The sequence below is a fragment of the Astyanax mexicanus genome, chromosome 20 (assembly GCF_023375975.1).
Source record: "Astyanax mexicanus isolate ESR-SI-001 chromosome 20, AstMex3_surface, whole genome shotgun sequence".
Taxonomy (NCBI): Eukaryota; Metazoa; Chordata; class Actinopteri; order Characiformes; family Acestrorhamphidae; genus Astyanax; species Astyanax mexicanus.
The window spans coordinates 30,047,995-30,060,690 of NC_064427.1; the positions used below are offsets into that span (position 1 = coordinate 30,047,995).

Sequence of the window (12,696 nt, forward strand, 5' to 3'; positions counted from 1 at the left end):
GCGCGTTGATAATTAGTCAGGCATTCTTTTAACATGCAGTATGAAATCTGTAATTTGTTCTTCTTCCATTTTCTTTCTGCCTTCCTGCATTCCTGCCTTAATGCTTGTGTCTCACTGTTCAGCCATGGTGTAGATTTTGTTTTAGGTTTCCTGGTTTTAAGTGGAGCAACTACATCTAAAATGTTGCTACAGATGGAATTAAACTGGTCAACCAATTGATCTGTGCTCAAAAAGTTCTCGTTATGATAGGCAAGAGGGGCTTCAGTAAAAGCTGTAGAAAACTGGCTAGCAGTAGAAGGCTTGATAACACGAGTGCTATAGGATGGCTTCTCACTAGATGGCAGATGTAAAATCGAAATATTAAAAATGATAGGCTTATGGGCAGACAGAATGAAATCAGATATTTCCACATTGTCAATGTTTATTCCATGAGATAAGACAAGGTCTAATGTATGTCCACCCTCATGTGTTGGACCAGTAACTGACTGGGTTAAGTTAAAAGAATCAACGAGATGTAAAAAATCTCCAACCAAGGGCTTTGAAGGACAGCAGACGTGAATATTAAAATCACCAAGAATGAGAACTTTTTCAGATTTAGCTAAAATAGAAGTTAAAAGATCTGAAAATTCATCAATAAATAGCTTGTTGATTTTTGGTGGTCTATACACAAGAGCACAAAGCAATGGACTAAAAATATCTAATTTGCAAAGCTGCACTTCAAAGGATGAGTATTTATCAACTGGAAGTGATCGATATTTAAGCTTTTGCTTAAAAACTGTTGCCAAGCCTCCTCCACGTCCGGTAGGTCTAGGGGTGCTAATAAAGTCACAGTTCATGGGAGAGAGTTCAATTAGTGGACTAGAGTCGCCACTGGTGAGCCAAGTTTCAGAAATAAAAAGAAAGTCCAGTTCACGAGAAACAAAAAAGTCATTCAGTATAAAGGTTTTATTAACCAGAGATCTTGCATTCACAAGTGCTAGTCTGATCTTATCCGAAGTTGGACTGGAAGCAGCATTTGGTAGATACTGCAGAGGACGAAGATTATCAGAGTTCACTGATCTGGTGGTTCTTAAAGGATCCTGATAGCGCACGGACCAGAAAGCCGGAATACCGCCGCTACTACACGTGCTTTCTCGCCTATACAGTCTGCGGCGTGAGCCCCGGTGACAGTAACGCGGGCGGCGGGCGATCCCTGCGGCAATGCAAAGTTCGTAAACTCTTGGAGACAAAGGCGCCGATGATTTTTACTGCAGTAGGTCCGAACGTGTATAGTGGTACATCTCGTGGATTACGCAGCGCGCCCCGCTCGGGACAGCGTATATTTGGGGGGTGAAGCGGAGCTCAAAAATAATTCCAAATAATACCAGCAAAGTCAGATGCAGTGTTTGAATCTCCATCGTGGCTACTTCATATGCACACACAGCCTTATTTAATAACACGTTAGTCAACTGAACCACTGAACCACCTGAGACATGATGCTCAGGAGGAAAAGTTGAGGCTACCCTCCGGAACAACACTAAAACCCAGCAGCTTAAAGAATAGAAACTTACTTACTGCGCGGCAGAGACAGAGTGGAGCAGGGCAGAGAGGACTCGTGAGAGGCAGGTGACAAACTTTTCAGCGCACGTGAGTAAAACAAACTGCATTACTGTTAGTCCAAAAAAAAAACGTCCGGGGAGATAATCCACTAATAAAAACAAACAAACAAAACCGGAGAGCAGCGGCAGACAATTACGCCAGCGTTCACTCAACCGGAACCGGAACACAAAAAAGCTTAAGTTAAAAGCTGAAGTTAAAGCTAAACCTGGAGAGCTAAAGTTAAAGCTAAACCTGGAGAGCTGAAGTAAAGCTAAACCTGGTCAGCTAAAGTTAAAGCTAAACCTGAAAAACTGAAGTTAAAGCTAAAATTAAAAGGCTGAAGTTAAAGCCAAACCTGGAGAACTAAAGCTAAAACTATACATAGAAAGCTGGAGTTAAAGATAAACCTGGAAAGCTAAAGATAAGTGTAAACCTGGAGAGCTAAAATTAAAACGAAACCTGGAAAGCTGAAGTTAAAGCTTAAGAGCTAAGAGCTTAAGAGCTAAAGTGAAAGTTAAACCTACAAAGCTGAGGTTAAGGCTAAACCTGGAGAGCTGAATTTAAAATGAATCCTGGAAAACTGAAGATAAAGTTAAACCTGGAGAGCTAAATTTAAAATAAAACCTAGAAAGCTAAAGTTAAGCTAAATCTTAGGAGCTAAGGTTAAAGCTAAACATATAAAGCAGACTTTAAAGCTAAACCTGGAAAACGGAAGTTAAAGCTAAACCTGAAAAACTGAAGTTAAAGCTAAAATTAAAAAGCTGAAGTTAAAGCTAAACCTGGAGAGCTAACCGTAAAGCTAAACCTAAAAAAGTTAAAACTAAACCTAGAAAGCTGGAGTTAAAGCTAAACCTGGAAAGCTAAAGTTAAAACTAAACCTAGAAAGTTGAGGTTAAAGCTAAACATAGAAAGCAGAAGTTAAAGCTAAACCTGGAGAACTGAAGTTAAAGCTAAACCTGGAGAGCTAAATCCAACTGATCTCAAAGTCACTGAGATGTAAGGAACATTCATAATGGAGTTAGTGTTAGAAAGGCAGACAAAAGCGCTACTCACACAGTAATTAACATGCTAAAAAAAGACGCTGGAACTTTCTATTCCAGGTAAACATGCTACAGCTTGTCAGCACATATAAAGACCTTCTGGTTTCAGCACATAAAGACCTTCTACTCAAGAGTGAAGGCACTCTGCGTACACGATGATGTGTGGAACGTGTTGAACACTGTACGTGAGGCCTTGATCCAGAAGTCTCTAAACACAGAATTAAAGCTATAAGTATGGGAGAAACAATCAAGCATGCTGGAACTGAGCCACAGCCAATATAAAACCAAAGGCTACAAAATCTAGACGGCTAGCTGAGTGTTGAGGCCTGCCGACTACGCCAATCTTAAACTCGAAGCAAAAAATAAAATAAATAAATAAATAAATAACTCTCAACAGTCTGGCTCACAGTTTACAAATGAAGTCCACCTCCTCCTCCTCCACGCGAACAAAGTGGCACCCCTTTCAAATTCAATTAAAGCCCATCAGTATGCTGCTTCCGTGAGCTACTCTGTTGCTGACTGTCATGCCGCACGCTGTCAGGCCACAGCCTCTCTGATCTTCTACTGCAGCGCCTATTAGTGGAGAGAAGTGTCCTCCAGAGCACACACTCCTCCACCAAAAAACACACCTTACGCTATTCTCACACACACTTCTCGCCAAACTTTCTTTGAAGTGCCACGGCGGCAGTTTCTCCTCAGTTAAGATATTTTTTTTTGTGAGCGACTTTTTGCTGAGCATCTCTGAAATGCTGAATGCGCTGTATAAGAGGGTGGTAAAAAAAATTAAAATAAAAACTTCTATCCAGGATTGGAAGCTGCTGCTGTAAACAAATCACACCGGTAAGTCATAGCTGACATTTTAAAGTTCCAGAGCTTAGCAAAACTAAAAAAACCCAACTATTGTAGGCTTATGAAAATACAAACAAAACAATACCAGTTTGTTGGGCAGTGGTGGCTAAAGAGTTAGTTAGTACTTCTTCGTAACTATGGGCTCAATGGGTTTAATTTCAGGGTTTGGAAAGCTGCCACTTGCTCATGTTAAGTTTATGTTAAGTTTGTTATTTAGACATGCATTGTTTAAAGGAGAACTCTTGTGTAAAATTGACTTTTGTTGTAGTACAACATAATAAAAAGTATATACTTTTGATGAATAGCACACCTCCCTTCTCCCACACCGTTCCGAGATCCAGAAATTTTAACAGTTTGTCCAAACACCTGACGTATATTTTCGGCATATGTATTTTCTTTTGAGGTGTATTTCGTACTATGGATGTTTGTCCCTTCTTGTTTGTGAAGAACAATGACCTTTAGCCTAGATGGGTTCATGTGTCCAGGTGAACTATTCTGAGAAGTTCTGAGAATGTTTATATATGATTGGAATGTCACATGAGGGGTCAATGCCACTTCTTAAAAAGGTCATGTCTCCATATATGGTGAAGATATACATTGGGTGGTTGGAACATAGGGTGGTTTTGGTATGAGAGCTATAGGAGTGAATGTGGAAAGCTCTATATACTGTTTAGACCACGAGACTTGGAGAGAGAGCGGGGACATCAGAATCAGGAAACATCTCTCTCCAAGGCTGGCCTAGGAAGCCTTGAAGATATTGTCTTAGTCTTTGTAATAAATAATTGTATTACACTTAAGGCAATGTCTGCGGTGTCTTCTTCCTCATCTTCAAGCATCTTCACAGCAAAGAGACAGCGGTAAACGACACACCCTTCAGACTGGCTCACACAGAAGAAACACTAAAGTCTGAAAATTTGTGATGTGATTTAAAGTGGGTTGTCCATGCTTGGAAACCATCATTTTTTGTTGAACTACTTGAACATACTAAGGAACACTGCTGGACCTGGAGCATCCTGTTATACCATAAAGGCATTTTTTGCACTGTAACTCTAAAGTACCTCTGCAGAGTGTAGAAAGTGTACAAAACAGTACAGAATGGTATAGCCCAACAAGCGTTTAACTGAAGTACATGCAGATGAATACATTGGTCTAGTTACAAAAAAAAACTATTAAAACTACTTTAAAAAACGAACATTAGTGATTTCTAGTTCTGATGGACAAGAAGTTCTAAAGCATAATTAACAATGGTCAGATAAGCGCCCATATCTGATCACGTCAAAGCTGTGCAGTTCACCAGACCCCCATCCCCATCCTGTGCTCTCATAAATCAAACACAGACCCCTGAGACCCCTGAGACTCCGGTACAGTAGAGAGCAGCATTAGAGTGGCTGTTAATGCAGCAGCTGATGTAGCAACCCATGCTAATTAGCGCTTTTAGCAGGAGAAGTAGGATCGATGTGTTTGCATGGAAGTCGCAGGGCAAAAGTTGTGATTGATTTGAAGTCTGGCCCGGCAACTGCACACACACACACACACACACACACACACACCATCATTCAGCTCTTTACTTTCTTCTGCTGACCTTGCTCTTCAATAATTTAATCTCCTTCACCTTCTGGCTAATATTAACTGATCCCAAATCTGCAGCAGCGCAGAAGTTTAGTTCACCTCCACCACCTGATGATTCTGAACATCACCAGAACATCCCTGATAAGACAAGCAGTTTACGATCAAAAGGTGGTACGAAAAGATGTCCGTAAAGAAAAGAAGAAGAAGAAAACATTGAAATTGATGCTGCAGTCGGTTTGCTGATATGTGAACTCGGCACAGCGCCTCGTTGCTTATATATAAGCTCAGCTAAAAATGAAGGTTCTTCAATAGTTCTCAGTTTGAATGTTTGAGTTCTAAAGGGGAGAAATCATTCACCTCCACAGAAACTTTGTAAAAGCAATACAGCTCAATTGAAATGGAACCGATGGCTGGTTCAAGTATTTCTATATAACTGCTGATCTGAGATTTTCAGCATGAAAAAATGGGATTCTGTGCTATATAGGGTTCTTCAAAGACAAAAGAACACGATGAAGAGCACAATTAGGTGCTCAGCTAATGGTGAAGTGTCCCACCAATGGATTGAATAAATTTGTGGATTGCACAGCAACTGAAAATGCCAACTGAGGGCCTGAAGATCACCAGGATCCAGTATTGACCATTGAAGACATTCAGAATAATATCATTGAAGATATTATGTACGCTATACAAGTCTTTTAAATGATTTAGTTGATAAGCATTTTCTAAAATTATTACACAATTTTTAGATTGGTAAAAGCCTGCCCATATTTGTTCGCTGAGACTTTTCCTCCTTCCTGTTTTTATTAGTACCACTTACTGTCCAGACTATTTTTGCCCTGTGCCAGCTATTTTATCAAGGGCCCTATTTCAGCAATCTATCGGCAAGCCATCAACCGTGCGCATTGCAGCTTGATTAAGGGCGTGTCAGTGTAACTTTGCTATCGTGACAATAGCAAATGCCTTGTTTGGCTCAAAACGTGCAAAAGGCACGTACTAATTCTCTTAATTAATCATGGGTTTGTTTTGGGCATCACGAATCAGCTTACTTTATCCTTTAAGAGCCAGGTGAGCTCTGACAATGGCACATTTCTTCTTCAGGGGCACAGCTACCTCGATGTGTCCAACGCTTCACAGCAGAGGAAACTAACCTGCTCGTTGCATAGCTGGCAACAGGCATGCGTTATGGGTTTGTGCACTGCTGTCTGTCCATCTTTGGGTAACAAGAGGATGGTTTACGGTCGTTGAGGATGAGCCTGTTTTGACAATTCACTGCCAAGATAGCAATGAACATCTGATGATTGACATAGTTGCCTAGGTTGGTTTCTGTATATGGCGAATCTGTGTTTTCCATTGCCAAGATAGCAATATGCCAGAAATGTACCTGAAAACACAACTTACTTCCAGATCACCATGCCCATCGGCATAGATATATTCACAAGCGCCATTGCTATTTAAACGGCGCATGAGCAAGGTGTAAAAGTACAATGATGCATTGTACATGCATTGTACAATGATGACATTTTTATTCTTAGTCAAACTTTTAGTTGCATATTGTTCCTTTTGCATCATTTTTTTCCAGCCGATTGTTGCCCCGTCCCCCAACTTTAAAACTTTTAAAATGCACTGCTGCCATCAAGTTCTGAATAACTTCATGTAGTTCATAAAAAAGTAAATGTTTGATAAGAGAACAGCATCTTCTGTTCTACCTTTCTTCTCAAAGATGCATACTGAAGGAACTGAAGGTTTTAACCTCTAACAACCCCGTCCTGCTGCTGCCTATGAGTAAATGAGTATTTTTAGAGGCACAGGGCTTTTCACTTTGTCATGGCAGATTGATTATTTTGCTTGAACAATTTGTTCTCGCTCAGCGCAGGCTAAATGCCTTGCACCCCACTGATCCAGCCGCACAGTCGCTCGCTCTAGCTCTAGCCCGCAGCCGCTCGGAGCCTGGCACTTTACTGTTTGTTTTCTCACCTTAATACCTGGGCGACTCCACGGCTACAAACCTCACCTCAGCCTGACAATTACGCCAAAGTAGCTTTATTTGCCGTGCGGAGATGTGGAGTTGGCTGTCATGGAAACTGTTAGCTTAATTACTATTTGCTGTGCACTATGGCAGGGACTTTACTCAAGGTGCTCATGTTCTTTCCTTTATACTGGATGCTCTCTGCTCTTTAGCACTCTCTTTCAGCACACATACACACACATATATACCCACACACATGCTACAGCTAACTTTAGCTATAACCATGCTCTGAGTTAGGGCTTAGTCTGAGCATGCTCAGTGTGGTCTCACTAAGTAGTACTGGAGATGGAATGTGTTGCATTCATTCTTCACCAAGATCTTGCAGCAGCATTGATGATGGCAGAGTCTGATCGCTGCACAAAGTCTTCTCCAACACGTCCCAAAGATTCCCAATGAGGTTAAGGTCTGGACTCTGTGGTGAACTCTCTTAATCCATGTGTGAAAATGATGATCTCATGCTCCCTGAATCACTCTTTCACAATTCCAGCACCATGAATCCTGACATAGTTATCTTGGAATATGAAAAAGTCCATTGATGGAATAACCTGGTCTATATTCAGTATAATCAGGTAGTCAGCTGACCTCATTCTTTCAGCACATACTGTTGCTGAACCTAGACCTGAACAACTGCAGCATCAACCCCATCATTTACTTAGTTAAATCCAGGTGATAAGCTTTAATTTGCCTTTAATGATTTTTTTTCTCCTTACATTACTTTAACTTTTATACTTTAAGTAGTTTTGAAATCAGTACTTTAACACTTTTACTTGTAGAGTAAACAGATTGAGTTGATATATTTTTAACCCTAGTATCTATACTTCTTCTTGAGTAATGAATGTGAATACTTTTTATACCTAACACACTTTTATCCCATAAATGGTGATACAGTATATATTATATTGGGTGCAAATATATCCTAAGTATGGGATGTGGAGACCAGACTAGAGTTCAACAAGACTATATACCATATTTCTTTGACTATAAGGCGCACTTAAAATCCTTTAATTTTCCCAAAAATTGTCAGTGCGCCTTATAATCCAGGATGCCTTATGTATGAATTGCAGTAAAGCAACTCCGCTTAAGTCCAGCATTATAAATGAGTTTCAGTGAAGTTTCTCCAGCACTAAGCAGCATTAGCATGTGCAGTGCTAGCTCTTTTGCTGTTCAGAGGCATGTGTAATGGACAGTAGCCTGCGTATTTGTTGTTTTTAAACAAGCTATGTGGGACAAAATATAATAGCTAATAAAGCCCTGGGTTATCGGAACACTCAGGGTTCCTCAGCCTAGTGCTATCAGGTGGCATTTACTTCCTGGTAGCGCTAGGGTTGCCACCTTTCAGAAATTAAAGGGACGCCCACTAAATAAATAGATAATTACAAATATATGTATATATATGCATATATTTATTATTTCTATGGACATATTTGGAAATAAAGAACAAATCACTTTGCATATTGGTTCAATACAACCCTAGTTAGCACTGTGTTTAGCGGCTAATTCTAATGCTGCTGCACCCAGCCTTAGTAGTGGAGAAACTTTACTAAAAACTCATCCTTAAACAAAATATTAGACATTTAAGCTTACGCTGAATAAACAGAAGTGCTTTACTCACCAAAATAAACCATTTTTAGGAGAGAAATCTGTGTAGATTAACATCTAGCGCTCGTTTGACTTTAAAATATGTATTTATTTATTTTTAAGATTACAGTTTTGTTTACTTAGCCTTGCTCACTTCGATTTAGGCTTCCTTACTAGTGTCGCTTAATGCGCCTCATAATCCGGTGCTTCTGAAAAATAGTCTAAAAAATATTATTATATAATTATTTTTTGAAAGCAACCAAACATGATTTAAAGCAGGGATTTGAGGTTGCCTATTAAATATGAAATTATTCTAATACCTCCACAGCTCTTGACTGGCACAGAAGCTAACCAAAAAGCTAAAACTATCCCACTGCTGTGATGTTCGGAATTTCTGCTGCGCACTTCCACATGTGCATCCTCTGCCCCTAGAGAGACACTACCCAAGCTAAACTTCCCTTTTCCAAAGCTCAGTTAATGTGTGTGCATGTGTGTGTGTGTGCCTCCTTAATGACACTCACCCATGAAATTGAGGTAGCCCTCGCCCCCGAGGCTGTGTGTGAGGAGTCGGATGAGCTTGTGCAGCTGCATGCCACGGTCTACGACAGGCGTCATGGTGATCAGCGCACTCATGTTGGTGTACATCTCCTTATCCATCAGCCAGAAGGCTAACGACTTGTCCCCGACCAGCGCCTAAGAAGAAGATGAGGCGTAGAGGTGACCTCCACCCACAGCTTCCCTTCCAAACACTTCACAAACAAGAGCTTTAGTTTATTTTCCTGTATAGATTTTGAGAATATATCCTTTACTAAAGGTGTAAGAAGAATATAATGTAGGTGATGTTTCAACTGCATCAATGTTGAACTCTTTATAACTAGAGCTGTCAATGTTAAAGCATTTACGCACACGATTAATATGGAATCAGTAACGTGTTATTTTTTTATTGCAAATTAATTACGCCACCAAGTTTGGCCCCAACTTCCGCCGTAATCTGCTCTGCCCATTGCACAGATTTCTTTTTTTTTTTGGAGTGGTTCGCTGGTCTCAATCTGACCCAGATACTCAATATACGTATTTGATTTGAGCTAAACAGCTAATGTAAGATGCAGGTTAATCTAATATATGAGCCAGATAATATACTGCTACACTGAAAAAAAATTGGAGTATGATTTACTTAAAAAAAGTTAGGAAACCGTTTTCACGTAAAAACAGCAAGTAAATTTAAGAGCACATATTCAAGCAATATTCACTCATAATTTTAAGTGTATTTAACTACAAAGTTTCAGTAATTAATGTTACTTTGCAACAATTCAGTATTCAACTAGATTTTACTCAGTGTATCTTAGGAGATTTTACTACAACAATGCGGCGCCACATTCTCCCATGCCTTTTATGGTTTACTAAATAGTACTAAATAGCACTAAGAGTACTAAGAGTTAAAACAACTTAAATGTTTGTCCTTTTTAAAAAATGATCTGTTTAGTCAAATAAACTAACAATTCATCTTTATTTTAACACACACTTTCAAGTTAATAAAACTTTAGTAATGTTCACATACCTTCATTTTAAGTTAACCATGGGTATTCTAAATATAATTAGTATATTATTATTTAACTGCCAATACTGACAGTATAATACTGGAGCAGTATAGGAGTAAACTCAGTAAAGAGTGAACTCTGTAGCTCAAAGCCAGCATACTGTGATCAGTAGGAACACAGAATAAAGTTAATCTGCTCTTACAGCTCTACAACACTGAGGCCTGGCAATCAACATATATATTATAATTACTGCACGACTAGGATAAGGTAGCTTTGGGCAACAGACAACACAAAGATGGTAAGTAAGGGAGAGGCCACACCCAATATGCAAATATATGGTTTTCAGTTTTGCTTCTCACAAAAAGAAAGAATTACAAAAACGTTGTACATTTTACTTTGGCATTTAGACTGAAATGTACAAATGTATTTGACAACAAACAATTACAAAGAAACACCCAGTAGTGCATATAATTATATATGAAATTCTTAACTAACTAGACTGTACCAGATTATTCTTGTAGATAGTACTTAAATATATTTAATTAAATTTACAAAGTCAAAAAAATCTTTTTTTACAGTGTACGGACAAAAGCTGCTCCATGCTGTTTACACACTGAGTGCTGTATGTGCAGCAATCACTGCTCGCAGCTGAGCGACCAGCTGGGTCAACATGTTATTAAATCCAAAGGTTCACATACTTTTTCCGCCCTGCACTGTGAATGTTAACATGTTTTTTTTCAATAAAATGCAAAAAACATGCAAACATATATTTGTGTGGTATTAGTTCAAGCAGACTGTGTTTGTCTATTGTTGTGACTTAATGCAAGCTGATACATCCCAGAGTTTTATTTTTTAAATATAATATAATATAATATAATATGGATTCAACCACGGAAATAATATTTTTTCTCCCTCAAACTTGGCGGTCCCTGGTGTTTAAAGTGGTGAACTGCATGCAGAATTTCCTTTAAGTATAACGTTGAGAATAATGACTGGGTGAGGGCACTCGTTAATCTGCGAGCGAGTTTACGTAGTACTTTAGTTACGCACGGGTTTGGAAAACAATCTTTAATTAACTATCAATCTTAAGTACGAGTTAACGAAGTTCTTGGCGTTACGAAGCTTTCGGGAGACCCACCCCTGAACATATTTAATGACCAATTTATACAGAAATACTTTTTCTTGGAGTGTAATACTATTGTAATACTATCGGTCAACTGCCAGTGGAATTATATCGAATCAGTGGATGAGTAGGAACATAGTGCACAGAACATGCTATGATATGTAAATTCATATTTTTTTCCAGTGCTATATTGTATTTCACAGTTTTGACCAGTTTCAACAACTTTGGCGACCTGTGCTTTATCACACACTTCTATTAGTAAAGTTTACATCAGTTACTAATGTTTGATTGATGTTTGAGCTGACCTGGTCATGGCTTTCAGCGTAACAGATGGACTTCTCGCCTCTCCTCCGATTAGTGAGCGTGTGAACGATGTTCCACATGTCCCAGTCTTCATCCTTCACTTCCTTTAAAATCTGAAATCGAAGTTAAGCATCTCCTTCACACGTCTACTTCCGAACAGCTTTTCAATGCATCTTAGAAATCACAAATTATAAGATTTTTTTTAGACACACCCTCTGTGTTTTGAATTGTTTGAAAAAAATTCTAATTTTCCAAATGACATGAAAATAACCATCATTTTTCTATTTTCCAAAATGAACATGCAGCACATTCGAGCAGCTTTATCTTTGAAGCAGAACTTTTCAACAAGTTTTCAACATATTTCCATCCTTCTAATACATTCTCCCACCTACTAAAAGCACAGGGGATTATCATCTTAAGGTGCCCTCACTACCAAAAGCATATGGCACAATGAGAAGCTGAACTTATCAGCTTCTGAGGTTTCTGAAAAGGGCTGCAATGCTGACATCTCAGCCTCATGAGAAACCTTTTTTACAATTGCATTTCCTTTTGAAATGTCTTCAAGTACCACAAAATCCACAATCCAACTACCAGCGCTGGGACTTTGGTGAACCAATGGTCTAAGACTAGGCTACAAGGCAGGCCACAAAGCACCAGGCTGCTGTGAGCAGGCATTGAGGGACCAGCACCAGAAAAGACTTCTAAAGACCCCGGCCTGGTGTTTCCATGGCAGCTGGACTGGCCTGGGCTGGGTGGGTGGGTTCCTGACGGAGCGCGCGGAGGAACTGGATGACGAGCCGAATGCACAGAGGCTGCTCTCGCGGGCCGTGACTGGATGTGGAGGTCACAGTGCCGGCCCCAGGCCCGCTCCGGGCGAAAACACAACATTATTCTGTCCAGGAATCACTGTGGGGGCATGCATGCTCTCCAACACGTGATGTATCCCAGCGTACAGCTGTAGGTAAAGATCGCCTCCGCCGAGAGAGATCCCACTCTTCATTATCGCCCCCTCTCATCTTCTGTCTCTCTCTTTGGAGGGATGCGATTGGCTCAGTGAATGCATTAAAGCAATGGGTTCACATGTACACAATT

The 12,696-nt window shown here is 39.7% G+C and overlaps 1 protein-coding gene across 1 annotated transcript in view; it reads right to left on the reverse strand.

Moving 5' to 3' along the window:
- gbe1a (glucan (1,4-alpha-), branching enzyme 1a) overlaps window positions 1–12,696 on the reverse strand; it is a 209,579-nt gene that overhangs the window by 69,135 nt on the left and 127,748 nt on the right. Inside the window, exons 11-12 of the mRNA XM_022680724.2 lie at window positions 11,607–11,717; window positions 9,162–9,333 (exon numbers count right to left, since the gene is read on the reverse strand). Of these exons, the coding sequence (XP_022536445.2) occupies window positions 9,162–9,333; window positions 11,607–11,717 (283 nt within the window). The remainder of the gene's footprint in view (window positions 1–9,161; window positions 9,334–11,606; window positions 11,718–12,696) is intronic.